At 44.4% G+C, this 25,519-nt stretch overlaps 1 protein-coding gene across 5 annotated transcripts in view; it reads right to left on the bottom strand.

The window, feature by feature from the left end:
- The window catches only part of DIP2C (DIP2 acetate--CoA ligase C (putative)), a 306,453-nt gene that overhangs the window by 6,393 nt on the left and 274,541 nt on the right, over positions 1-25,519 (bottom strand). For all 5 annotated transcript variants that reach the window (XM_035128997.3, XM_035129000.3, XM_035129001.3 and 2 more), the window contains 5 exons: positions 22,774-22,944; positions 13,627-13,688; positions 4,254-4,311; positions 2,092-2,166; positions 125-299 (listed from right to left, as the gene is read on the bottom strand). In XM_035128997.3, coding sequence (XP_034984888.1) covers positions 125-299; positions 2,092-2,166; positions 4,254-4,311; positions 13,627-13,688; positions 22,774-22,944 — 541 coding nt within the window. The remainder of the gene's footprint in view (positions 1-124; positions 300-2,091; positions 2,167-4,253; positions 4,312-13,626; positions 13,689-22,773; positions 22,945-25,519) is intronic.

The following is a 25,519-nucleotide window of genomic DNA, read 5'->3' as shown; positions in this document are numbered from 1 at the left end:
GAGAGGTGCCCCCAATAGTTCCTCCTGTTTACAAATATGCTCATGGGCCCAAATTGGTTGGCAACTCCTGATCTGAAAGCACTCAATGCCATACAGATTTATAAAAGGCAGTGCGAGAACTTACCCCCACTTGCATCTGTGAGCTCTGTTCTTCTCAGAAATCCCAAGTAGCCAGTCCGTGCCCAGATAGTTTGAGTGTCTCCAAAACTAAGTCTTGAGTTAAAGTGATCTGACTGCAAGGATTCATCACCATAGATAGTGAAGTAGCCACTGGCATTGTGAGCACTATGAACCCATATCTAGGTGGAGAGGAAAAAGTTATGTTTTCACTGGTGTGCTCTCTGCTACAGGCATTTTTTTATTAAGCACAAGAGGAGCCCTTCAACTCAGCCATCAGCTTGCTGAGGAAAATCCAGTCCTGTGCACCAGCCTAGCCACTGAAAACCACCCCCAGGAGTAGTTCTGCCAAGGCAAACACTGCTAACATGCAGTGGTTGAGATAAAGTTTCTGTGGCGTTCCTATAACCAGTTATTAGCTTTCTGGGGTTGGGATCACATTGGCAAAGTATCAGTTAATCACCTTTATTATAATTTTCAAACTTTTCCACAGAGCAGAAAGCCAATCAAACAACCAACTTTTTATGTTGCACAAAATAATACAACTTACATACGAAATATGTGCACTATTGCCCTTGCTGCCCCACACATTCCTAACTCTTGGATCTGGTATAAACCGTTCACTTGTACTCATGGTTAAAGGTGTAAGTCTTCTTCTTTGTACTCACTGCCACTCAGTTATCCAAACCAGCCAACAGCAAAGATACACAGATTGCTGAAGAGCAAGTGGCCTCCATAATCCATTCGCACACAGGATCTACATATAGGATAAATTCTTGCACAGCAAGCATTCTCAGAGTACTACATATGCCACTGATTCAACCATGAAAGCACAAGTTAGGCAGAATCTATTAACCTGTGGCACTCCCCTGAAACACCCATTCACTATTGGCGACGGAAGCCAGAGTAAAAGCTGTTTGACAGATCAGGAATATGTAAGAGCTCCATCCCAAGGGCAGCTGAGATCACACAGGTGCTTCTTTCGCCAATCCCAGCAGCCCTGATGGAGTGACAGTGATGGTGTGGGGAGTATTAATGAGATCTGGGGAAAGCACAGGAGTCCACAACACCAATGCTTAGTGGCAGAGATAATGGCTTGGATCCGAAGCGCCATGTGGAGGAGAAAATCCAATAGTTTCCCATGAACTCTCAAACAAGTGCTGATGGAAGACATCTCACAATGGAATACCTCAATGCATCAGAATCATAGAATTGTAGAGTTGGAAGAGGCCACAAGGTTCTTCAAGTCCAACCCCCTGCAAACAAGGAATCTTTCACCCAAAGTGGGGCTCAAACCCACAACCCTGAGATTAAGAGTCTCCTGCTTTACCAACTGAGCTATTGGGGTTGCACTATAGTCTGAGAAACATGGGGAAGCTGTAGCTGTATTCAGACTAAATCAGCTGAACTTTCGTTAAATCCCACTGATGGTTTCCACTGAAAATCAGTGGGACTTAAGGCATGTTCAGCTAACTTAGTCTGCATACATGTAGGCCACAAAGGGTCCTGGAAAAGCCTTTTTCTGGATGTGGGGTCCATTTTCTCACACAACACTTATCTTAGGTTGGAATGCTCATTGCATGAGGTTTTCCACTAATAAAAGGATCCTAGCCAATTATATCTCCATGCAATCTTTAGTTTAAAGATATGAATGAAATTTTTGCTTTGCATTACTGAGACAATGTGTGCAAAGACTAGCTCTGCAAGGTGAAGGTTTGGCCAGGTTTGTTACAAACTTCTGATATTATGCCTGAAATATGAGTAACTTGAGGAAGAAAATCTGAATGAAGAAACTAGCAGTTCTCAACTTTGACAAAGCACAAGGTAGTTTAAACTTCCTGGAGCTGTGTGATGCATACCTGCCAGAGCGGGCCATTTGTCACATCCTTATTAAAGGCGGCTGTTAGGGAAGGAAGGTAGCTTTTAATCAACTCATGCAATTCAGTACCAACTGAGGCACAGCTTGTGACTCACCTCTCCAAGATGAGAATCTCCCAGGGGTCCCTTTGTTTCTGGATTAGCAATAATGATGCGGACTCCAGGGAGAATCTATTGAAAGACAAAATGAGTCATATCTGGTCGTGAGCCAGATGATGTACATATTGTTTTATGAACTTTTCTTCTTGTCTCCTGAAGGCTTTCGAGAAACTCCGAAAGAAGGCTTTGCATTCTGTGTTTTGCACGTGCAAGTGAGTAAGTGACCGGGGGGGGGGGGGGGGGCTAATCTTGTGGATGTATGATTACAAAACGTATTTTCATCATGTGGCAAAAGTAATCCACCTTACCTTTTTCTATATATCTAAGACAATAATTGACAACAACAGTAGTGATGGGGATGCTCAGTGGTTTAGCGCATGCTTCACAAGCCATGGTTTCCAGGTTCAATCCCTGTTAACTCCAAGAAGAGCTGGGGAAGACCCTGCAGTGAAATCTTGGAGACCCACTTCAAATTGGTGCAGCCTATTGTGAGCTGGATGAACCAAGGATCCGACCTTGTATAAAGCAGTAAGCTTCCTGCGCTCCTATGGTGAATCCCTGTTTGCTTACAGGCAAAGCTGCAAACATATATTATGGCCCCTAAGATCCTGCTTTGAGGATCAACAATGAAAACCCACAGAAACATTTCACACTGGTGGACAAAGTACAGCTTGCTTACAGTCACTCATGAATGACAAACATCTGGAATCCAGCTGCTGTTCACAAAGTCAACTGCCAGTAGTGATTTGCACAATCCACAAATGCTTTTTGTAGATGCGCAGCCACTGGAAAGACCAACCAAACTTAGTCCTATGTTTGCAAAGTATTATGCCACTCCAAATTTGGTGCCAATCTTTCTTTTCTTCTTTGTTTCCATTGTAAATTATCTTTTATGTTTATGTTTGTATTTTAAACCAATAATTATTAAAAAACAAAACAAATTTGGTGCCAATCAAGTGTTCCTAGCGTACACTTTTCCAATGAATGTTCACACTAAAATCCTTGTTCCTACAAGTCGCTAGTCTGATGTGGTCTATTATCTGACAAAGGCAGATAAAAGTTCTATAGGAGTGTTGAAAAGGAGTATGTATTTAATTCTTTTAAAATCTTTATATCCTGCCCTTAGGCTCTCTAAAGGGCCCCCCCAAAAGGATGTCCAGCAGATCCACTGTTGCCTTAACATAGAATCATAGAATTGGAAGGGACCCTGAGGATCATCTTTGCCCAACCTCCTGCGGGAATTGAACCTGCAACCTTGGCGTTATCAGCACTATGCTCTAAACAACGGAGCCATCCAGGTATGTGTTCATTTCCCCCCCTCTTCTGAGGCTCTCTCTCAAACAGTTTTTGTAGATTTCTGAAACCACCACACATATCAACAGCAGCAGCAACCCCAAGGCAAACCCAGCAACCAAAGGCAATCATGGGATGGCTGTGCACACTGCTCAAGAAACTATGTCTTTCCCATACTGTCTCCAACTCCCTGGTCATCCACCACTCACTGAAAGAAACCCGTTGTCTCTCTCCAGCCCAGGAATATACTGCAAATATTACCTCATACTGCTGAAATATTAGGCACACTTCATAAAATATGTAGTGCCACCATAATGGGAAAACTACATTGTCACCAGAGCCGTGGTCATGGTGCTAACATCATATCACACCTAATGCAAGAATATGGGGTGGGGAGATAGCACAATGGCATGGTGGGGTGCCATCTGTCATGTTATCTTTGGTTGGTCATATTGCTCCTGCTTAATGGCAGGGGGAGGAGCAATGAGGGGGAAAGGCCAGTGCAGTGCAAACACATTGACGGGAAACATTTTCTGCTGGTGCCATTGTACCATACCAGCTTCCCTGCTGTGTTGTCTCTCCCTCTCTCAGTAAGCAGTAACTGTGAGACCAACCAGAGGCCAGGTGCCCCACGGCTTGCTACTGGCACAACGTGAATTGCACAAATCCAGGCACCTGAGTGATGCCTGAAGGTGCATGCGCACATGGCCACACCTGGATCTCACACCTGGGCAAGTAGCTGCCACTTTTGATCTTTCTCTAGACCACTAATTTTATTGGGTCCCACATTCCAACATACGCATGTACCTTAAAGTTAAAGCATTTATCAGCCTCTTTAAAATATGGAGAGTTGCAAAAACGTTTACCTTTCCCGATTCCATGAGGGGCAAGCTGTGAGGGGATCCTCTTTCTACTAAACGCACTCTGAAAAGCAAAACACATAGGACAACTATGATGAGCTTACAAAAATTGCAGTTCTGCACATGAATGCCGGCCGTACTGTTAAGTTCTCAAGCTCTTGCATTTCCCCTACTGCCAGTCTTCAGACCTGGTGCCTGCTCTCTCAAAGCAAGGAAGCTATGCAAAAAAGGATAGAAGACTTTTGAGATTTTGCCAAAGTGGAGCATGGTGGTTCTTTCATGGGTGGGTCTTAACCCCACAATAAAAAATGCCATGGGGCTGAACATCAGAGCGGGTAGGTCAGAGTGGAAAGGAATGCTATTGGGGAGGAAGGAGAAGGACAATGTGGGGCAAATTATTATTATTATTCGTGATCCAAATTCCTAAATATTTTGCTTTATTGATTACTTTTAGAACCCACCGGAGATGCTCATTTCCTTTGCCAGGGCAGATGGCTAGTTTATGTGGAACTGGTTATGCGGAACCCTTTGCAACGCAATCAGAGATGGAAAGCAGGACATTTCCCATCAGTTTAAATTTACCAACTTATTATTTCACAGACAGAGAACCTATGTTTCATATACTGCAAGCCTCTTACAATCATGTCCTCTTACCCAGTCCTAGATTATGAAATTATTATTGGGTTTAAAGGTTTTTAAAGAATTTATGATTGCTTTTAATGGGTTGTAATGAGAGAATGAATGAACGAACACACACACACACACACACACACACACACACCGTGTATATATATGGAACATGGAACATGGAAAAGTGAAAGTGTGGGAGACATTCACATTTAATTAGAAATATTTCTTTATTTTATTATTTTATTATTTATAACTCAGTCTTCCTCCATCACTGTATGAGGTGATTTTCACTGTCGCTGGAGGGGAGAGTCCAATTCAGGCACCTTGTGGTTTAAAAGCACAACACTCACCAGACTAGACCATACTGAGCATGTTCAAAGCAGAACAGATGATTGCAAGAGGAAGGTTATAATATCTTCTCCTTGGTATCTTCCACATCTTTAAAGGTGATTAAGAACCATTTTACAATTTCTTCTTTTTTAAAAAAATACAAGCGCTGCTTGGTTTTAAACAAGCGCTGCCGTTTCCAAAGCGACAATCATAGAGTACGGGACGAAAAGCTAAACCTTGTGATAAAATTCCTGCCCACAGAAGCAAGAGCCCATCAGAAGGTATTTTTTATTAGGTCTCTTAAAAACAACTCCTACTCAGGGTTTTACAAGGAAAGTTAATCATGTAGAGTACCGCATTACAGCTGTAAGAAAACCCCAGAGAAAGGTGCATACAGCGAAGTCACAAACCCCTTTCCTTACAACATATATTTAAATTCCACTGTGCAATTGAGGATCCATGCTGTGATTTCATGAGATTTTTCGAACCAGCATCCCCTGCAAAAGCTGTTGCAGATGTCATTCCAACGGCAGATGAAGGGAAGTCCCTGGACTGAGAGAGCAATGGAAAGAACTGCTTTGCCAGCAGTTAGGAGGAGAATAGGTAGCGACAGCGGGTGCCATTGAGCTATTTTGTACATAATGGGGAGGACTGGTAGATGTGGGAAGAGAAGAGGCAGGAGTTCTGACAGCAGGGAGGTTATGGCTTATGAATTATACAAAACAGACTGTGAGAATTCAAGATGGAGGTGTACTAACAATAGGATAGGCTTAAAACCAACAAACACAGTAACCTCAAACCATCTCCTGGAAACCAAAGAGTCAAACTATTTTCATATCTGTGAATAACCACTGTTTGTTTTTTGCAGAAGGCTTCCATTTATACCAACGTTAAGTAATCCATTTTCTTAGCTATGTTGTACAGAGAGGAAACTATTTGCAGCTAAGTCTTTAAAACTGTGTTAGGAGTTAACTTCTGGTTCCCCTTCCTCTGCCTGAAGAACAAGGGAATTAAAGTGAAGTTATCACATGAATGATCATTCATTGCTGAAAGTTTTGATTTGGGGTGAGGAAGCTGGCATCCATCATCATGCAATGCTTAATGCAGCGAACATTAGAGCAGTCGATTTTCAACGCACTAGGAATGCCATGGATGGTTGCCAGATCCAGATCTCCCAGAAGGGGTGGCAGCTCAACACCTCATAGCATAGCAACCTACAGAAGTGGATTTAATGGCGTGTGACTGGTTTGGTTGCACTGGGCGGAGAGCTTCAGAGGCGTTGCGGGAGATGCTGCAACTGTGCTGTAGAATGGAAGACAAGAGGCAGGGGGCGCTGAATTTTGGTGGCACATATGGTGCCGCTGAAATTTGAGACCCCAAAGTTTGCAATTGCAACCCATATAGAATGTGGGAGATATCAGACTTCTGCTCAGGATACAGGGCATCTTGTAGTGCTGTAAAATAGTGTTATTGCTAATTCACACATACACACACACACAGGAAATGAATTTTAAGCCAGTTCAAACCCTTCAGAGAACTGTGAATTTTGTACTTGTGGTGGGCAGTGCACACACACACACAGACACACCCATGACATCTGAAACACAGAACATACATTCATGAGCCCAGCTCCTGTAATTCTTCTGCTTCAAAAGAGCAAGAGTGGGAGAACTACCGAAATATCAAGGCTTAACTTATGCATTCAGGTAACGGGGGGGGGGGGGTTGGAGCCTGAAAATAAAGGTGCATGTTTAAAATGATATATACTAGAATAGCCCATGGCATAGCTGTGGCATCTTCTGTTTGCCAACTGGATACATCTTCCATGCCAACCAGAAGATGCTTAGATTGAGCACTGAGGAGGAGGAGGAGGAGGAGGAGGAGGAGGAGGAGGAGGAGGAAGAGGAGGAGGAGAAGGAGGAGAAGGAGAAGGAGAAGGAGAAGGAGAAGGAGAAGGAGAAGGAGAAGAAGAAGAAGAAGAAGAAGAAGAAGAAGAAGAAGAAGAAGAAGAAGAAGAAGAAGAAGAGGGGGAGGGGGAGGGGAGGGGAAGTAGTAGTAGTTTGGATTTGATACCCCACTTTATCACTACCCTAAGGAGTCTCAAAGCGGCTAACATTCTCCTTTCCCTTCCTCCCCCCACAAGTAACACTCTGTGAGCTGAGTGGGGCAGAGAGACTTCAGAGAAGTGTAACTAGCCCAAGGTTACCCAGCAGCTGCATGTGGAGGAGCAGAGACGCGAACCTGGTTCCCCAGATTACAAGTCTACCGCTCTTAACCACTACACCACACTGGCTCTCTGAGTGGGCCCAAGGAGGAAAACAATTCCAGAGTTCAGGTGCATATCACCCCAGAACTCCTCTGCACATGCCCTTGTTGTTTGCATTTCTTAACCTAATGCACAGGACAAAAGGCTATTTCTAAACCATGTAGGGCCAAACTACCAAAGAGAATTTTGTAATCAAAACTCATCAATATGGGCTTTTTTTTTTTTAAGTGCCTCAATACTTGATTCCTTTTAGTCTTTTTCTTATTTCCCCTGCTCCTCAAATCTCACTGTCCTATTTTCATACTGTCCTATTTTTACACACACATTTCCTTGGTTGATGTGCCATGTTCCTGAGCATTTTCTGAGGCTGTTCGAGCCTCCGCCCACATGCTTTTTATAATGCCATGGGCATGCCAAATGATACAGATGGGGAAAAGAGCAGGCAAGTCTGAAATGTGATTCATGCACCCCCCTGCTGTAAAAGGTCACATGGATCATATCCGGTAATTGCTGAGAGGAATAGACTCCGCAAGAGTGCTTCTCCAACTCCCAAACCAATCCTGCCCACCACTGTCTCTTTGTCAATGCAAGGAGAGAGAAGCGCTGTAGAAATGTTTCTAGATTCACTCACAACCCATTCTTCAAAGGGACTATCTTTCAAACTGACCAAAAGCTTAAAAGATCACTGACAGGGGAGGGCCCTTCATTTTTGTACCTTGTCTCATGCCTCATCGAAATCACAGCTTGCATTCCCATGGGTCACACTCCTTTGCCCATTAATCGGAATCAGCCAAGAGCGCAGCTATTGCAATAAGGTAAATGGGAGGCTCATCCCCCCCCCAATTCCCTTTAAAAAACCAACATAGGGGAGAGTGGAGATTAATCCTTCCCATGGATTCTCCCTTGCAAATAAGTGCTCATTTCTTGTGTTACCCCAGGCAGACACCACCGGGTAGGGTGGGAGGGGGTGGTGGTGTTCATGGGGAGGATTGTAATGCATGGAAAGGGTTGAGCATCCCACTTTTGATCCTCCCTTGCAAATCACTCACTCTCTCTCTCTCTCTCTCTCTCTCACACACACACACACTCATGTTAACTGCTACACACATGGTTAAGAAGGATAACCTCCTGTGGGGGCTGGTATGACTCCCCCCGCCCCCAGTAGCCAGTTGCTTATCGTCTTCTAAAATTACTGATAACTAGATGGGCACACTTGCAGGAATGGCATCACCTAGCTTGCAACACGAGCTGGCCAGTTCATTGTGATATTCAGCTGCATTGTGAAAAGTGTACATGTTGTTGTTCTTTTGGCTCAGATGAATAACAAGATGCCGCACCTGTGCCCTACCTTCAGGGATGGGGAACTTATGGCCCCATAGGTTGGTGGACTACAACTCTCATCATCACCATTTGTCCCTTGGCCTACTTCCTTTATGTGTTGTAATGGCAATGTCCTAGATGCCAAGGAACTAGGGAAACGGCATTGAAGTTGCTAGTAAGGGTATCAGTTGCCCTGGGGACTCCTCCTTGCCTGGGACTTAAGGTGCCACTGTTGTTGCTAGGTAAGCTGGATGGGAAGAACTTATTTACAGGGATATATTTGGAGGCGCTGTGGTTAAACCACTGAGCCTAGGGCTTGCTGATCAGAAGGTCGGTGGTTCGAATCCCTGTGACGGGGTGAGCTCCCGTTGCTTGGTCCCAGCTCCTGCCAACCTAGCAGTTTGAAAGCACGTCAAAATGCAAGTAGATAAATAGGAAACGCTACAGTGGGAAGGTAAACGGCGTTTCCATGTGCTGCTCTGGTTTGCCAGAAGCGGCTTTGTCATGCTGGCCACATGACCTGGAAGCTATACGCCGGCTCCCTCGGCCAATAATGCGAGATGAGTGCGCAACCCCAGAGTCGATCACGACTGGACCTAATGGTCAAGGGGCCCTTTACCTTTTTATTTGGACTCAGTAGTGCTCCCTCACTGGAAGAGCATCCAGGGCCCAAATTTCAGAATCAGGGTTGAGGGGAAATGTGAGCTATTTCCCAAGTTTTGGGGCAGCTTTGTTAGCTGAATTCTGTTCCAAATTGAACCAGGGAGATTCACTGATCACAAATTAAAATACACACTTAAATGCTGTGTTATCACCACATAAAGCAAGAGTGTAAGGAGAACCCGCATGAGTAAACCAAACGTCTGTCCAACAGTGGTCACTCATATGCCTCCAGGAAATACAGCATGAAGACAACACAACGTCCCAATTTGTCACCAGAATCTGACATTCAGAGGTACCCTCACTTTGCAGCAAGGTTTCCAGGCAAAAACGAGCACACCAGCTTCCCACAGTCTCCTGTATTTGGAAGCAATCTAGTTTTTCTGACTGATTTCTTCCAACTAACAAGATTATTACTGAATGGCCACCCGGGTGTAAATTCTCCAAGAATGTATTCAAATTGCCTAAGCCACTGCTCACATATAGCAGCTGGTATAATCGGTATACATGCTCTGCACTGCTGGGGCCCCACACCTTGGCACTCAAAGGACGGGGGCACCCTCAGACACATACCTTGGTACCTGCCAAGACCCCTTGCCCCTCTCATTTTTTAGAAACTGAGTTCGGGGGAAATTGGTTGTTTGGTTGAAGGCGTTGCGTATTTTTAATGTTGCCCGCATTTTTGTCTGTGTTTCATTTTTACACGTGTGTGTCTGTGTGTGTGCTGGTGTCCTGCTTGGTTTGAAGTCAGTTACATGCTTAGGAAATAGTCTCATTTCTACAGCCATTATTTCCTTGATAAAGAATGCTTCTCTTATTATTCTGCAGCCACTGAATGAGATTCGGCATTCCGAGCTGTCTTTTCTGGGAGTCACAGGCCTCTTTCACTACTAGCAGCGTATCTCTACGTTCCTTCATTTTCTTGGGATTAAGGAGGAGGGGAAGAGGGGGGGAATCAGCACAGTCCTCCTGCCCGACTAACCTACTGAGCTGCTTGCCGCCTTCCAAGACCACAGCACTGAGTAGCTTGCTGAATATTTAATACTCTCTCCAGCATCGCCTAATGCATTTTGCCGAATTCAGCACATGGGAGACACGTAATTTAAAATCCGATAAAAGCCTTAACTGGCTCGACGTACTGGGGAAGAGCAAAGCAACGCGCTACTAAACCTGAACATGCCACATAGCAAGTTGCAAACAGTGCCCTCGGCCTGGAAGAGAGATCAATAGCCGGAGGAGATGGGGGGCCTGAAGGGAAATCTTCTACTACAGTATTCTGAAAGGAACCTGTTTATATAGTTAGCAGTTCTGCTTAATTTTCTCTCCACATTAAAAAAAGAAAAAAGGGAGGCAAGTGTCCTAACTTCTCCATTGCCTGCCTACAATGGAGCACAAAGTTTGTATTCTCAACCATTGTGATTTAGATTCGCTTCCCAGTGCTGGTCCAAGACAAGGCCGCACCCTCCCCAACCCATCTTCAAAAACCGGCTGGACTAGCAGCTGCGTGATGCTTCAAGACTGGTCCTCCATCGTACCTGAGGGCAGCAGGCTAGTTTAGGAGGTGCACCTGTCATGGCGTTGTCTGGCATGAGAGAGAAATTATTGCCAAAATTTATTGTCAAAAGTACACTCACAAATTAGGGAAAGGCCTGACCATCAGTCCTATGTCTCTCAACTACTCCTTGCCACAACAGGTCCCTGACTTATGCATCTCCCCTATCGGAGCTATGTGCAAGCAGGCAAAGACTCCACCTGCATGTTACCTTCTGCTCCTCCCACTTCAGTCCTCTTCTGGTCCTGGGAGACAGTGGAGCAGGAGAGGTAGGGGCAGGAGGAGGAGGAAATCCTTGACCTTCCACCAGTCTGATCTCTCTCCCCCTCCTCCTGCACCTGTTTTCCCCTCTCCAATCCTGCAGCTTCTCCTGGCTCTGACTTTTGTCTTCCGGCTGTTGCAGGTTCTCCCAGTTCACTGATCCCTTCTTGCAAGTCAGTCTCCAGCCCCAGCCCCTTCTCCCAGTGCCCATTCCTCAGTATCCAGCCAGCCTGACAGCAGTCCAACTTTATGCCAACTTATTAGACAGAAATAAGGTAAAGGTAAAGGGACCTCTGACCATTAGGTCCAGTCGTGACCGACTCTGGGGTTGTGGTGCTCATCCCGTATTATTGGCCGGCGTACAGCTCATGTGGCCAGCATGACTAAGCCACTTCTGGCGAACCAGAGCAGCACATGGAAACGCCATTTACCTTCCCACTGTAGCGGTACCTATTTATCTACTTGCACTTTGACGTGCTTTCGAATTGCTAGGTTGGCAGGAGCTGGGACCGAGCAATGGGAGCTCACCCCGTCTCAGGGATTCAAACCGCCAACCTTTTGATTGGCAAGCCCTAGGCTCTGTGGTTTAACCCACAGCGCCACAGCAGAGGCATAAAAGGGCCACGAAGGGGAAACAGCCCATTTCTCGAAAGGGAGCAACTGGCTGGCTACAAGGCACTGAAGCAGCACTCTTTGCTTAATAGCGAAGCAAAAGAACAGGAGAGGTGGCTTCAACTGGGAATCTTTCCATGCTGAAAAAGGAGGGACAGAGGGCTTGCATTCTTTCTGGTGATTATTGCCTTTCTGTATGTTAGGTCCCCTTCCACCCTCCAAAGATGGCAATGCACAAGAGAGCCTATACTGCTCCTGGAGGCCTCATGATTGCTAAATTCTCTCAGGCACTTGTGGTGGTGGTGGGGGACTCTTTTAAAGTTTCTCTAAGCAAACAAATGCTGAGCTGCTCCTTTAGTGTGTGAGTGTTTTTTTCTACCACTAGAACGGAGAAATAATTAACATGCTTGCTCCCAAACAGCACCAAGCACTTTGTATGATGTTTTGCTCCTGAAAGCAAAGTGGATCGTAGTACTTGGGGACACACACACACACACACACACACACACACACACCCTCAGTAAAAGAGAGGCAATAATAGACCATTCTTCCAAGCTGACATCTCTCACCATCCGTGAGAAGAGAATTATAATTCATGAAATGTAATGGCAGCATTGCTTCCCATCTTCTTTCATGACAGTTTTAGCTAACTTCAGGGAAGAATGAAGTAAACATCTTGAAGAAAAGACCCTGCAATTCTAAAGCTAACGCCTAATGAATTCATTCGGGGTGAAGTGCCAACTATGAAGCTACTATCGTGAGAGTCAATACGCTTGTTAGCTACCACTTACTTAAACTGGATGCATTCTTAGGCTTTCAACATGTCTTTCCTAGGCACTAGCTGGCTTGGTTTTACAATGAACCAGATCAGAAGAGTTTGAGAGGCTTTGGATAAGCAAAAGTACACTGGGTTAAGTACTGGGTTGCTAAGGAGCCTTAAAATGAAATAAATGTTAAGACTGCAGCATTAACTTACAAACCTTTGGTACACGGTGTGTCCCCTCCCCCCATTTGTTGAGCATAGTCCTTCACATCTGCCCTCGAGGTGGCACTTTTTTGTGTTCTCAAAAGCACATTTTATACCTCATAAAAAATATGCAACAAAATCCCCCCCACTTGTGGTAAGGGACCACACTCCACCCACCTGAAAAAGAACCAGCCTGCTTCACACTTTTTCCAAAAGCAACTCTTGCTTGCTTAGGTCTTTGAAGGAGCTCCTGTAACAACCTCCCTTGGAGTTAAGCAGATTACTGAAACCAAGCAATCAAGCCTAGTCAAATATAGGACCCACCTTGCTGAACTCTCTACTGAGAGACAGAACGCTTCTCTTTCTCCTTGCTGGCCATACTCTTTTTAACCTGTTGGCTCTTTCTCTCTTAGAGGAGAAGTCAAATCTCTCTCTGGGTGTGTGCTCATACATATGTTTATTTAAAAGCCTCGGGTGAGTTTGATTACTAGTGTTACGACACATGCAACCACTGGCTTTATAAGGTGACATTTGACTTTTTAATTAATATTGAAATTCCAAATGTGACAAGTGTCACCTTGGGTGCTGCATCTGGTCAGCTAGGATAAAACTGTGAAAAACAGGTAAAATAATAGTGGTTTAAGTGCCTTTTTATTAAAAAAAACTGCTTTCTATCACCGATGAGAAACTTACTTGTATTCCCCCCCCAAAAAAACCAAACCAGTATATGCATTTTCCAGCTGCAGACATTTCATTAAAAAATAAATAAATGTCATCATACCTGTCATGTCTGAGGGCCCTCATGTCCACATACACAGTGGTTGGATCTGGCCCTGATGTCCCCTGCAAAAGAAAACCTTTTAGTTAGCACTCTGCGTGGAACAGATGTTGTACATTTTACTTACAATTAAAGTTTTTGTTTGTTTGTTTTAAAGCCTTTATTAAAATGACAAAAAGCACTGAATATGTTACAATCAGTGATGGGGGAGTACGAACCATACCTTGCTGGCCATACTCTTTTTAACCTGTTGGCTGCAAACGCAAGTTTCCAGTTGCCTGTGTTACTGAAAACCAGTGTCAATGTAAACAAGTGAAATTTGCACACGTACTAAGAGTTTAGCAAAATAGTATGGAAGGCAGAATCAGCTGGAGACGTAGAGCTGGTAATGGCAGATGCAAGCGGTCAAGTGGGAAGTGTGGATTTTTTGAGACACTCACACATGCAAAGAGTGTCTTTTAAAAAAACCTGGTGGTATTAAAGAGTAGGACATGCAAGATTAACAGATATGGACTGAAGAACTATAAGCAGTTATTCTGTTCCTTTTGAAACCACCCTACTGTATTTTAATAAAGTGTTTATTTTACTATTTTTCCAAGTCAGCTCTGCTAAAAGTAAATAAATAGCCTTCATAATCTGAAGCACTGGTTCTGCTCACAAAGTTGACTTTTCCACCGACCTCGCCCTCACCTGCCCTTTAACCCCACAATATTCCTTAAACTCCCAAGGTCTGGGTTTTGCTGTTGGTTGTTTTGTCCCTTAGCATCTGCTAAACATGTGACTGCTAAACAGGAAGCTAGGAGCACACGGACCAACCAAGTACAAAATACTGCAGTCCGTGATAGATTTGTTTGGATTAGAAACAAATTTGGATTAGAAACAGATTTCAGAACCAGCTTCCGGATGTACTGCAACATCAGCCCCTGCAAAGCTTTCTGTGCCAACAAACAAATGCCACTTCATACGTTTATTATGGATGTTTTAAGTGCACAATACATGCCTTAAAAAGGATGCAAACACATGTGTTTGCAGAAAGGGTCTATTGCAAAGGTACACGAGCCCAGGGAGCTATGATTGGTCCCTTGTTAAGTGCATGCTGGCAAACCTTGAGTTTGCTTCCACATAGAGGCCTTTAGCTTCTTTGGAAAGGCGGCAACCATTGCTTTTCCAGCGTATTGGGGGCACATACAAAAAGGGACACAGACTGGCTCACTGCCAGGGTGAAAGAGGAAACACAACATTCCTTCCCGGAAGTTTATACTACTTCCTCCTTTTTCTGAGACAGATCTAATACCAAAGAGACATCTAAACAAGTAACATTCATTGAAAACACCGATCAGCATCCCACCACCAAGACAGCAGGAGAGAGTTACAGGAGAGGCAACATGCACACTACGTCACTCCAGATTGTTATAAAGCCAACACAAGAAAGTCCTATCTAGCCGGCAGAAGAGGGTATAGTTTTCAATGTGCTGATATATATATATATATATATATATATATATATATATATATATATATATATATATATACTCAGCAGTGTAACAGACTAGCGCCGAGCGGAGAACCTCATTTCAAGCACCATTAATGGAGGGGTCAGGGGAGGGGAGGGGAAGAGTAGATCCATAAATATTACCTTAGGAAATGTTTTCATAGTTGACCAGAACCAGTTTGCAAAAAATCAATTGAGGCAGTTAGAATGCTAAAAGCGCAAACCGGTTTTTTGTTTCTGCTTTAAACGTTCAAGCACATTGCTGAAACGGCAACGACCAACTTTTGACGAAGACTACGATGTCCAGATCAAAAGGGTAAGCTGCTCCCCTTTCTGTTCCCACACAAATGCCAGCGCCAAAGGGTTTTGACAATGTGCCCCCCGAAACAACAAAAATCTCCAGACTCCCATCTAGTCTGCCCCACTGTTAGGAGTGGATAGGTGGATATTTTAGGGAACACCAAAAATCCCCTACCTGCTCGGCCAGTTTCCCCAGCCTGTGTGGCTACAGCAGCAGGAACAGGGGGGATATGGGGAGGAGGAGAGACAGTAACACATGAAAAAATAATAAAAAAGAGGGGGGGGCAATGGAAGTCGGGAGGAAAATAAAAAGGAAGGATAATGCAAAAAGCAGGGAGTAAAATAAAAGGAAAAAACCATGTCAAATACAGGAATCTTACAAATTAAACCATTATACTGCTTAAAGGTTTAAAAAGAAAAAGAAAATGAGGTGTCAACATTTTAGTACAGCGAACAGAAGAGACAGTAATAGACTTGCTAACCTTTGACAAACAGAGTTAAGCCATTTAAGAGACAGCATAGACAACATTGTTAGTGAGCAGCATGTCCTGAGAATTCATTCTACCTTTCAAGCAAAAACACAAGGAACAGGCTACAGCCTTTCTCGGCATTCCCCACAGAGAGAAGCAGAAGAACACTTTTTTTCCCTGAATTACAACGAGAAAGGCACACTACACTTTTTACATCTGAAAAGCTTGAAGGTTACCCAACCTAAGAGGCCCACAGGCCCCTGGCCCAGTTTCTGCACGAGTCACTATATACGGAACTTGCTCTTTTTTCAAGTTATTCTGCGGTGTGAGAATTGAATGACGCAGCTGCCCTTGGTTCCCATGCGAATTATCTGTTTTCGTCTAGCGTGGATTTGGAAAGTCAGGCCAGTGACTCATACAGAGATGGAATGAGCAGCCTCTTTTATGTGGGTGAGCGATTTGGGCTCACGTACACCTTTCATTTAGAAAATTTTAAATGCCTTCCTCATTGTACACCAGTGGTTCTCTGGTCACTTGCTTTACTGTGCCCTCCGACACAATGCTTGGAAATTAATTCTCCCAGCTAGTTTAAGAACCATGTTAGCTGCCATAGGTTTCCCTCTATTTTTGTAAAATAATAATAAATGGTAATAATAATAGAAAAAAGGCAGAGGCAACGGCTTGTCCTCCTGGGGCATTAAGCAATGCCCTGCTGCTCTGAACTATTCAGCTATGACAAACGAACATATACTTACTATTCCTCTCACCCATAAAAGTTCAATCTGCTCACAGGAATGAATAAATCAGAAGCTTCTTCTATAGGCTCTTACCAGAGGAAAAATGCTAAACTATAGAAAGACTAAGTAACATGAGACTCTTCTGTGTTCAGTGTCTAGAGCAGGCGTCCCCAAACTGCGGCCCTCCAGATGTTTTGGCCTACAATTCCCATGACCCCTAGCTAACAGGACCAGTGGTCAGGGATGATGGGGACTGTAGTCCAAAACATCTGGAGGGCCAAAGTTTGGGGATGCTTGGTCTAGAATGTGGTATTTTAAAGAAACTAAACATGCACCAGATATTCAGGATTATTGTCATCAACATCATATGTTAGGAAGTCATGGTGAAACCCCTCAACTTGGCGCCAAGTAATGTCACAACTGTCCAACCCAAGGGAAATAAAGGGGTGTGGCTGGGTCCCAGTGGCAAAAGTCATTTTGGAAGTGGGGATTGGCCTGCCAACAATCTCTGTTTTCATTGTGGCCCAATGACAAAATTAATTGATGACCAGGGCCATATGTCTTTTCCCTGGCATTAACAAGGACCTGCCATGATAAGTAGCTATATGGGCACTGTTGCCTAGCTCTTACCGGTAATTACGCATTACATCCATGTTGGGACCATAACTCCCCAGACTGCAGGTAGGGGCTTTACATAACTGAATTATTTCATGAGGCTCTCCCCTAAATACTTGAAGTGGTACAGCTCACACACAAGGTTGTCAGGACGATGGTAACTGGGCTGATCCAGACTCTCTCTCTCTCTCTCTCTCTCTCTCTCTCTCTCTCCCTCTCTCCCTCTCTCCCTCTCTCCCTCTCCCTCTCTCCCTCTCTCCCTCTCCATTCAAAGACTCTACCTCTATCATCTGCGACATTATTCACACAAACTTCACAAATGAAAGTGCAGCAACACATCCTCACTTTATATTACTTCTACCAGAGCATATCAGCTGATCTTATTCTCTCACCACCTCCCCTCTGGGGAAAAGGAGCTTCAGACTACAGACTTGAATGCCTCCCCCTCAAAGCAGTCATTTGCTTGCAGATAGCAAATTGGAGGAAAGCAGTTCACAAGGGGCGACACAGAAAGCAGAGACGGGTAGCACAAAGCTCTGGGAGTCAGCATTGTTCCAAGGGATGCAATTCTGTCCTCTGAGCAACACTGATAACTGCCTAGCCCCACATTTCCTCTTCTCGTCGTCTCTTTCATGGGCATAGTGCCATGTTAAAAATGCAGGGTTTTCCAAAAATGGGCATATTCTGTTTCCAAGAAGAGAGGCCGCTATATAAAATTCATTTTGATGAGCATGTTTTGCATTTACAGGCTGTGCTTCCTCAGTGCAGAAAACTGGGGCTTACACATATGGTGTTGTAGCATATGAAATTACCTTATACACGGAAGACCACTGGTTCACGTGGCCCATTACTTTCTTTTCTGCTGAGTATAGTCCCTTCGTGATCTCAGTCAAGAAGCCTGTCCTATCCATGCTAACAGAAATCCTTCCATTCCACCCTTCCCAGCCTGGTATGTTCCACATGTCATCGGACTCCAGTTCCCATCAGCCCCAGCCAGAATGGCCAATGGTCAGGGATGATGGGAGCTGTAGTCCAAAACGCATAGAGCAGTGGTCCTCAAGCTTGGGCCTCCAGATGTTTTCAGACTACAATTCCCATCATCCCTGACCACTGGTCCTGCTAGCTAGGGATCATGGCAGTTGTAGGCCAAAAACATCTGGAGGCCCAAGCTTGAGGACCACTGGCATAGAGGACACCAGGCTGTGGAAGGCTGCTTTAACAGGGGAATGCGAGAGTGGAAATGTGACCTTATGCGTGTTGCATGGTATGTGTTCCTGAAACTACATTGATGCATAGTGGTTCTATGCTCAAGTGCGTCTAGCTCTGGAACAATCACTGTAACCCACAACAGTGCTCCCATCCAGTTTTTTGATCTATCTATCACCCTGGGTGATCCATCAGTACTGCTTGTTGAAAGAGCAGAATGAAATCGGACAGTTCTGGCTGGTGGTATGTCCTCACTGCAACAGCTTGAGGAAGTTCTCTGCAATGCTTAGGGCAGCTTGCTGCAACACAACAGCTGCTTCCTCCAACAATTTATTATTTCCACAGTGAGCTGCAGACTTCAATATTGTTTGCCACAGTGATGTCGCGGGTGGCAGGAGGGGATGATTATGAGGTTGTCTCCATAGCAAAAACCCTTCAACTTACAAGAATATATATATATATATATATATATATATATATATATATATATATATATGAAACACTACCTCGCTAAAGATACCAGTTCGTTTGCTCATCACTGTTTCTCAGAGAAAGGAATTGTTGTAACTCCAGAATTCAGATATAAACCTAGAAACACCCAGTTATAGCCAGAAATATCTACTTCTGTGGGTGCATATCTGAAGAGCACAGTTAGAACAATGACTCTCCTCTATGACAAACAGACGTGCAGCCTAAAGTTCCCAGAATGAAGAAGCTGACATTTCTTAGAGAGAGCAAACATTTTTTTAATAATAATAGCAGCAAAAAAAATCACACTATTAAAAGCAGGACTGCGTATCGTTGATTAAGTTTTTGCTCTTCATGCATTCCATGGAGGGCAAAACACAATGTCTTATGTGTATTCTGCAATGGCAAAGCTGAGGTCACGACTGAACCACATGCTCCTTCTGAACAATTCCCCTCTTGAACTGGAGCTTTAAGGCGGAGGTGAAAATTTCCACCCATTAACAAAATTCCAACCTATAGAACTAACGTGTAGTAACAGATGCATCCATGAACCTGAAAAAAAAGGTAGTACACTAGAGGAACAGCTTCCTCTGCGCCAATAAAGCAAAACGGGAGAAGGGGAGGTATCAGAAAAGGTTGGCGGTGGCGGAGAGAGGTCATTTGACTCCACTGCCACCCAATGAATGTTTTATTTGTAACTGATGAGACCTTATCACATTTTCTTTAAGAATAATCCTTCTTGTTCAGCATCAAGCTGAAGCCTGCTTATCTGTTCTTGTTTCTGCCATTCATCCCCATGTCATATTATGAAAAATGGCTTAAAAATTAATAATATTGCTTTATAAGATCAGACACCCATGTTTGGTTTTATGGAAGAGGCAGCATGCATGTGTATACAGTGGAACCTCTACTTACGAATTTAATCCGTTCCGGATGCACATTCGTATGTAGAAACATTTGTAAGTCGAAACACGGTTTCCCATACAAATGCATTGGGAACGGATTAATTCGTTCCGGAGCCTCACCTCCCTCGCTGCCCTGCGCTCACCGCCACTGGTGGATCGAGCCCTCGCCGCTGCTGCGAGGCTGGCCTTCTGCCGGCCTCGCAAGATCGGGCCCTTGCCGCCACGGCGAGGCCGGCCTTCCGCCAGCCTCGTGGGATTGGGTGTTTGACGCCGCCGCCGCGAGGCCACTCCACTTGGAGCGCAGCCGGAGCCGCCATGCGGAGGAAGCGCCCTCCGCCCCTCAGTGCCTCGCCGGGAGAACATACCATGCAACACAGGGTGATGGGAGTTGCAGTCCTGGTTACGTCGGAGGCCGAGCCAGGGCACCCGTGGCCGGCCATGTGGGACTTGGACTCGCGCGGGCGACGATGCGGAGCCTCTCCCGGCGGGGTCAGCAGTACCGCACGGGCGCCTTGGCTGGGGAGGCATTGAGGGGTGGAGGGCGCTTCCTCCGCATGGCGGCTCCGGCTGCGCTCTGAGTGGAGAAGCCGAGGGCAGGAGAGGCGGCCTCGCGGCGGCAAGTGCCCAATCCCGCGAGGCTGGCCTCGCAGCAGCGGTGAGGCCCCAATCCTGCGAGGCCAGCAGATGGTTGGCCTTGCTGCAGCGGCGGAAAGGGCCCAATCCCGCGAGGCCGGCAGAAGGCCAGCCTCGCAGCAGCAGCGAGACCTCGATCCACCGGTAGCGGTGAGCGCAGGGCAGGCGTTCGGATGTTGAAAATTCCATAAGCGTGCCGCCATTTCCCCCCCCCCTTCGTAAGTAGAAAAATTTGTAAGTAGAGTCATTCGTAAGTAGAGGTGCCACTGTATGTATATGTATATGTATATGTATATATATATATATGTATATGTACCCTGTTTCCCCCTTTTTAATACATAGTCATAAAGTAAGCCATGGCAGGGTTTTTAAGCATTTGAGAAATATAAGACATACCCCCAAAATAAGCCATACTTCCGCGCCATGGAAACCAACCCCCACAGGCACCTCCACTCACAGAGTCACTCCATGCGGCCAAGAGCTCTGCTTAACAGCTGATCGCGCTCCCGCCTTGCTGGCTGCATCCCCGTGCTCCGCTTGCCACCATCGCTGGGCTCACTGCTTCTTCCTTGCCTGGCCCAGCCAAGGAGCTTGGAGCACCCTGCAGCGGCGGGGGGAGCGCCTGAGCCAGTGGCCTCCGCCTGGCCTGGCCAAGGACGCCTGCTGCCCCGCCGCCCGGAACCGGTGGCTGCTGCAGTGCTGAGCACTCAAGAGAGCACAGCAGCGCCCTGAGCCAGCGCCCTGAGCCGTAAAAACCGTACCAGTAATTAAAAAAATAAGACATCCCACCGAAAGTAAGCCACCCTGTGTTTTTTTGAGGAAAAAAAGTTATAAGACGGTGTCTTAAAAAGGGGGAAACACGGTATATGTGTGGAAGCCATACTGTATGAGTACTTTAGCTTCCTCACTAGTTCTAGTGAGGGAAAACTGAGGTACCAAAACAGTATTTTTTGAGTTGGTCATGAGAACCACAGTACTCAAGTGGCAAAACAACTGAGCTGAGTAAACAAGGACCTGGATTCAACTAAATGGTTTCTGCTGGCGGAAACCAATGTGACAAATCCCACTAGAACCACAAAACTGCCCCCCTCTCCCCCCATTTCCCCCCAATCCTCTTGATGGGGAGGTTGGAGGAGCCCCCAGAGCAGTGTGGGTCAAAGGGAAGTAGTTTCATCTAGCAAACTGAAATGCTTGAACTGACAGAATGATTATAATAGCACCACACTGTCTTCCTGCCTAAAAAGCCACTGGTTTCCAATCTCACCTCCATCATGAGCTAAGGAGGTGGCCCAAAGCAAGCTGGAATCACATCTGCAATAACTGTGATTATGTGTGCAAAGGGCTTTGAATGCCCCAAAGCACTATATAAATGTTAGGTATTAATTATTATTGATTATTATTATTATTAAATTCTTTCTGCCAATTTCTACCTGGAGAATCAATACAGACGTTTCTTCTACCTTCGACACATGCCACAATAGCAAGCCTTCTTTTAAGATGAGTAGTCTATGCTATATGCATGAGAATCATGCCCCTGTCAAATTACTGTTCTACACAAAAGAAGATATAGATACAGTGGTACCTTGGTTTATGAACACAATTGGTTCCGGAAGTCTGTTCATAAACTGAAGCGAACTTTCCCATTGAAAGTAATGGAAAGTGGAATAATCTGTTCCAGACGGTCTGCAGAGTACTTAAACTGAAGCGTTCATAAACTGAAGCGAACTTTCCCATTGAAAGTAATGGAAAGTGGATTAATCCGTTCCAGGCGGGTCCGCGGAGTACTCAACCTGAAGCGTACTTAACCCGAAGCATGGGTGTAATTGGTTCCGGAAGTCTGTTCATAAACTGAAGTGTTCATAAACTGAAGCGAACTTTCCCATTGACAGTAATGGAAAGGGAATTAATCCGTTCCAGATGGGTCTGCGGCGTTCGTAAACCGAAAATTCGTAAACCGAGGTGTTCATAAACCGAGGTTCCACTGTATTTAGATACTCAAGCACTTGGCAGGACAGCTACAGCAACTTTAACAAGGCCGACTTTCATATGTTACAAATGTAAGAACTACAATACAAACTTTTGCTGCATTGCTTTTTAAAGTTTGGGGCAGAATAAATGCTATAAATGGGATGTGAAGGCTTTATGGAAAATGCTCAATAAAAAAAATACAGAAAAACTATACTTCTTGCATTATGAAAGAGGAACATTCAAGTATGGCATGCATTGGTTAGCCAAGCTGCATTGTATGGAACATCACCATGTCCTTATTTCAAAAGGGTCGCTTCTAAGATTGCTGTCAGGAAAGGAGAGAGAGAGATTCTTACCTGCAAACATATAGCCAGGTTAACTCTGCAGCCAAATGATGTGCTGACAGCCCTGGGGTGGAGGCCCAGATCTTTGAAAAGCTTTGAAAAGGACTGCGTCAGAGCTATCCGAGGCCGTTCCTCTGCCACAACCACACACGTCCGCACTCTTGAGAGGTCCAGTCCCCTTGCCTGGAAACGAGGTACAGAACTCAAGTTATCCCATGGGAGCCGTTGGCATTTAGTCAGGTCATTTCAGAGATTTCTGAACCAAGTGTGCTTTGAGCGGGAAGAGACGTGTCCTCCTGCTAGGTGAAATGTCATCATCCACTCAAGAACACCTTTTTCTTAAAAACCGCAGGGGTTGGGTGGGAGTTCTGGAACAACTCAGAATTGGAAGAGGGAGAGAAACAGAAGCAGAGCAAAGTCTGTGTTGTGGAACAGCCTTGTTTTGGGATAAGGGGAGCAACAGCTACAACACACATCAGCTTGCCATTTTGATTGTTTGCCATTTCCTTAAGCCATTTACGTGACTTAAATTGTGAGCTTTTTAGGGACAGCTGGAGACCGCTGAAATTGCTGTAAGCTACCTTGCACCCATAGGGCAGGTTGTGTAACAGCTATAGTGTAACCTTTGTTCGTCGCATTGCATACAGCCGCCTAGAAAAGTGGGATACAAATCTATTAAAAGGTTCAAGGTCTGCTTAGGGACCACTGAATACATTGAGACTTACTTCAAGCAGGCTGTTTAAAGCTGCTTGAAGCAGAACACTAGCTGCCTGTAAGTCTGGGAAGATTTGTTTTATTTTGATACTTTTATTGGCCTTGCTCTGATGCAACACTATGGCTTTGTGTTGTGTGTAGAGATGTAAAATTTCCGGACATTTTGAAGCTTGGAAAAAACGGAAATTTTTGGAAAAATTGAAAAAAAATGCTACATTAGCACTTCTTCTTTTTTCCAGATTGAAAGTCATTCTGTTACTTTAGAAACATAAAATATAACTATGGACAATTTTAATGGGTATAAAATTATCACAACTAGCATATTAAAAATCTTTAATAAAAAATACTTTTAAAAAACTAGCATATTGAAAATATAGTGTTTCCAAACAATTAATACAAACAGAATTTACTTTTAAAATAATATTTATTTGTATTTGTAATAAATGGAGCAATAATCTCCTGAACTGTTTACTAGTTTATGTGGAACAAAGAAAACTCCACAAAACAATTTTTAAAAATCCAGAAGTAACCCTAACCCTAACCTTTTTGAATTAAGTACAGAATATACTTTCATGCCCTTTTTGTTGCTCTATATTTTCTTCCAGTGCTTTGAGGCCTAGTGAAGAAGAACAGAACCAATGCATACCACATGCATACAAAAACAAAACTGAAACCTTTTTCTTTTCTGGTGACAACAGCACCTCCTAAAGGAAGAAATGTACTGTATCTTGTTCTTGCATTGGAGAGTTCAGTTTGTAACCTAGGACTTGCTTGTCCTCACAGAAATTAGAATAATCTGATACCATACATATTTTTTAAAAATATTTGAACCCCTTATCTTAAAATATCTAATTCATCATGTTAAAATAAAACATTCCATAATCTATTTTTCATTTTTCCAATTTTTCGGAAAAAAAACAAATAGGCTTCAGGAAAAAAAGGGGGGCGGGGACAGCTTTTCCCGTTTTTCCCCGGGTTTTTTCCAGGCCTTCACATCTCTAGTTGTGTGATGTGATCTTGCAACTGTACACTCCCCTTCCTCCTCCAGTGTGGCCAAGGGACTGGAAGCATTTGCTGTTGCTCTTAACTAACCACTGTTTATTGTTGCATCTACTGCTGTTAGTATAAACCACGGATGGGAAACCTGGAGCCTTCCTGAAGTTGCTGAACTACAGCTCCCATCTCACCCACAACCACCGGCTATGCTGACTGTAGATTATAGGTCTTGGGAGTCCAGCAGTCCCTGGATGATAACAGGTTTCCCAACCCATCAAAACTATGATTTTCTTAAACAAACCAACTTCAAACCATGGTTTACGAAGCTGGCTTGTTTCAGGAAACTGTAGTTAAAATTTACCACGCTTTAGGATTTGGACACCACAGTAAACTGTGTTTAACTGAAAACAGAGAGGTGAGGGAATGCAGAACCTCAAACTCCTGTAATGGTAAATAATCATAGTTCAGAATCATATATAAATGAGGCCATTCTGGAAATTTGGATGTAGCATAATCTAAAGTAGTTTATCAGTCAATAACAGATGCTAAATTGAAATTAATACAAGGATGTAAAGGTGGGGCATATAAGCATTTCCCTCAAGGGTTTGCTTGTATCCCAAAATACGTATTTCATTAAAAGAAATATGAAAATGTTTGGTCCAATAAGCCTTAATTGGCTTCTATATGGCTCTCACATGGTCTCCCATTCAGGCAACTTAGAAAAACCAGACCTGAATAACTACAACAGAACTGTATCTGGCCATTCTCTGGGTTATGTCTTGGAAGCCACCTCCCTACAGAACCTCATTTCTTGACTAATTTCACAATTTCGTGGATCTGTTCCCCTCCATGGGCAACATCTGTTGGAAAGTAGAACTTTCTGGGCTGTACTCTATATCTTCCTGCTTTTTGGATTGATCGTTTCTTTTTGCACATAATCAGTTCTAAAGGATGCCAAAAATAGACCTCAGAAATTAAGAACGAAGACTGTGGCTGGGGTTAAAGGATACTGCGAAACATTCATTGAATCAATCATTGTTGCTAGTAT

The sequence above is a fragment of the Zootoca vivipara genome, chromosome 11 (assembly GCF_965207765.1).
Source record: "Zootoca vivipara chromosome 11, rZooViv2.hap1.1, whole genome shotgun sequence".
Taxonomy (NCBI): Eukaryota; Metazoa; Chordata; class Lepidosauria; order Squamata; family Lacertidae; genus Zootoca; species Zootoca vivipara.
This window is presented reverse-complemented; position numbering and strand designations above follow the sequence as displayed.